The 3,173-nt window shown below is 36.9% G+C and overlaps 1 protein-coding gene across 1 annotated transcript in view; it reads right to left on the reverse strand.

The window, feature by feature from the left end:
• AP3B1 (adaptor-related protein complex 3, beta 1 subunit) overlaps window positions 1–3,173 on the reverse strand; it is a 358,199-nt gene that overhangs the window by 43,476 nt on the left and 311,550 nt on the right. The window contains exon 26 of the mRNA XM_006889841.1: window positions 175–259. Coding sequence (XP_006889903.1) covers window positions 175–259 — 85 coding nt within the window. The remainder of the gene's footprint in view (window positions 1–174; window positions 260–3,173) is intronic.

A 3,173-nucleotide genomic window follows, 5' to 3' on the forward strand; every position in this document is an offset into this window, starting at 1 on the left:
AAAAGACAAGAAAAAATGGGGTTGCCTTTATAGTAAAAAAAGTAATTTCTAGATCCATCTTGAAGTACAACATCGTGAGTGACAGGATTATATCCATACGCTTACAAGGAAGTCCAGTGAATACCAGTAATCCACTACTAGTAACATAAAATACAGAAGAACAACTGAGCTTACCACAACTGGAAAGAGGCAGTCTGAGTAGAATCACAGAAGTCAATACCCATTGAGACAGTAATGGATCCCTCAGGTTCAAGAGATTCTAGGAAATAAGATAATTTAGACATAAAAACACGGATGATGTAAAAGAGGCAAGGTAACATTGCAAATTGATGTAATGTTTGTAACAATATGAAAGCCAATTACAGGTGACCTTGTTATTCTGTTTCAAAGCTTTCTTGTTTCCTTTTTTTGATTATTGTTATTAGATGAGGATTTTGTGTTAGACCTGGATTAAATTGTTTCGTTAAAATAAAAAGTGAAAGGACTTATGTATAGTAGCTTCATTCTTTCCTATTAAGAGGTCAGAACTCAGATATCCTCTCTACCCAGCATCATACTGAGTTTGGCTAAGGAGTAAGCCCCAAGGCAAAAATCAGAAGGGCCTAGGCCTACTATTCTTTTCTATCCTCAGTTTTTGTCATGTGATAAAAATGGTCTTTTAGATTCTTCACTTTCTTAGATTTCAAAATAATATTAAGTATGTATATTAGAAAGGCTTTAAGGTACTACCTGAAGAAGCCCATTGCAATCCTTCTTCCATAAGAAGATAACTAATCCTACCCAACATTGTTTCTTGAGCTGAGCTAATCTCTTTTCCTGATCTCTCCTCCTGTCTCCACCCCTGAAACTAGAGTTCTGGGACTGTGATCCTGTTCCTGGGGAAACCGTCAAGGCTTTATTTAACATAACTTAATTTTGCACATAACCCAATGGACTCACTTGATTTGGTTCAGAAATACATTTCTTCCTAACAAAGTCCATGTTTTAAAATATTGTCTTTATTATTTGTCGTGTTAAGGTTCCTAATCACTGACTGAATTTGCCAAGTACGTAAGTGGTAATATGAGAATAGGGCATGCTATCCTATCCACAGACTGGCTGGTCTCACCAATCCATAAGGGGATTGCCTAGTCTTGCCAATAAATTGAACAGATCATCCATCAGGAAAATTGCTGAATCTTGTCACCAGCAAAGGAGAAGTAGGCATGCAGTACATGCACTTCAGTGCCAGAAACTCATGAGCCAGTAGTGAAACAGAAGACCCAACATGAAATGGAGCTGACCTTGAACTGCTTGCTATCCTTGATGGAACCAGAGCTAAAAGTCTTTGCCTAAATTTATTGGACAACTAGGCGCAAAAGGAAGTAGTGAAGGAGAGAACCATAATTGGCAGGACTGAAAGCTTATGCTGCGATGGAGGCAGCCTTGAGCACCTATCAGTAGCTGTCCTGACTGACTGGTATTCTGCTGCTAACTTGAATTAGAGCCTCTTGACTTCCCTAATATGGATCTAAAAGCTATTGCAACACATTTCAAACCAGTAAGATTGGTGTGAGGACGAGTAGAAAGAGGTGCAGGAATGTGGAAGACCTCATCTCTGACCTCTTGGAAAATGGTTTTGTGTTATGTTGTTGACAGGGACTGTTCCCACTGTGGAGTTGGTAAAAGTCTTATATATATGGCTACCCCCACACAGCCTTTGCTCTTTTTATATTGGCAGTGAAGGTAAAAAGAAAAAGAAACTGTTCATTTGGAATCACTGTAATATATTTTGGAAGCCCATAAAAGATTAAAATCTTATAGAATATTTACATTAAATATAAAAATTGAATTTCTAACCAATTTTATCAATTATATAGTGGAGAATACAGAATATAGTTACTTTTCTCAATTTAGTAAATATCAAATATTTGAAAAATCTATTATTATCAGTAATTTTTCCTGATCACTTATTCTTAAGTTTACAAGTTTATGCTAGAAGAAAAAAAATCCCCAAAATTTTTAAAATCCAAATGAAAGCAAAATGAGTGATGAAATTAAGTTATTGTGCATCTGGAAACCAAAATGTTAACTCTAATTACATTATTCAAAGAATTACTAACAGAAAATTTAGCAACAGATCCAAGTGTCTAAAAAAACCAAAAGCAAAAATATAAAACAGTAAAATGACTTCATAGAATTGAAATTTCTGAAGTGCCATCTATCACTTAGCCAAGAATGAGAAATAATCATATCCACTTACAAATACTAGTTTTCAGCAAATAATGATAAAACCAAAGATAAAGTAAACAACAAATATAAATAATTTCATTCTGACTATGATTCTAATTTCTAGCTATTATCACGGGACAATCTTAGGATTTTAATTATGTTTATGAATATAGGTACACATACACTAACTTGCTGCCATCGAGTCAGAACTGACTAACAGCTGACCCTCCACTGGGTTTCTGAGGTGGTAAATAGCAATGGAAAAGACTGGCCATCTTTATCCCATGGAGCTGCTGCTGAATTTGAACCATCGGAAACACAGCCTTTGTGTTAGCAAAACAAATCCTTGTGGACTATACCACCAGAGTTCTTAAATGGATATGTTGTTGTTATGTACCTTTGACTAGAAACCAACTCATAGTTGACCTGGAGTTTTCTGAGGCTGTATATCACTTGGGAGGAGGTTACCTCTCTTTCTCCCGCAGAGCTGCTGGTGAATTCAAACTGTGTTGCCATCAGGTTAACAGCACAGCTCTTTACCACAGGCCACCAGAGCTCTGAGTGATGCAAATGGTTAATGCCCTAATCAAAACCAAAATGCTGATTCAATTCCGGTCAAAGATGCTTCAGAAGAAGCATCTTGGTTTTGGGTTCTAATGTTGTTTGTTGATTGCCATCAAATTGAGCACAACTCATAGTGACCCTACGAATAAAAGGTCTGAAGCCTTTCTATAACTATTGACATTTATCAAAGTTCATAGAGTTTCCAGAGGCATGTTGTTTAGGAAATGGGACCATACAAGAGAAAACTGTATGTTGTTGTTGTTATGTGCCGTCGAGTCGCTTATGACTCATAGTGACCCTATGCACAACAGCCCTAAACTCCGCTCTGTCCTGTGCCAATCGCACTGTCTCTGACACTCCCATCCCAATTATCCCAGTCACTGAATCAATCCACCTCA

The sequence above is a fragment of the Elephantulus edwardii genome, unplaced genomic scaffold (assembly GCF_000299155.1).
Source record: "Elephantulus edwardii isolate Elephantulus edwardi_28Jun2011 unplaced genomic scaffold, EleEdw1.0 scaffold00082, whole genome shotgun sequence".
Classification (NCBI taxonomy): domain Eukaryota; kingdom Metazoa; phylum Chordata; class Mammalia; order Macroscelidea; family Macroscelididae; genus Elephantulus; species Elephantulus edwardii.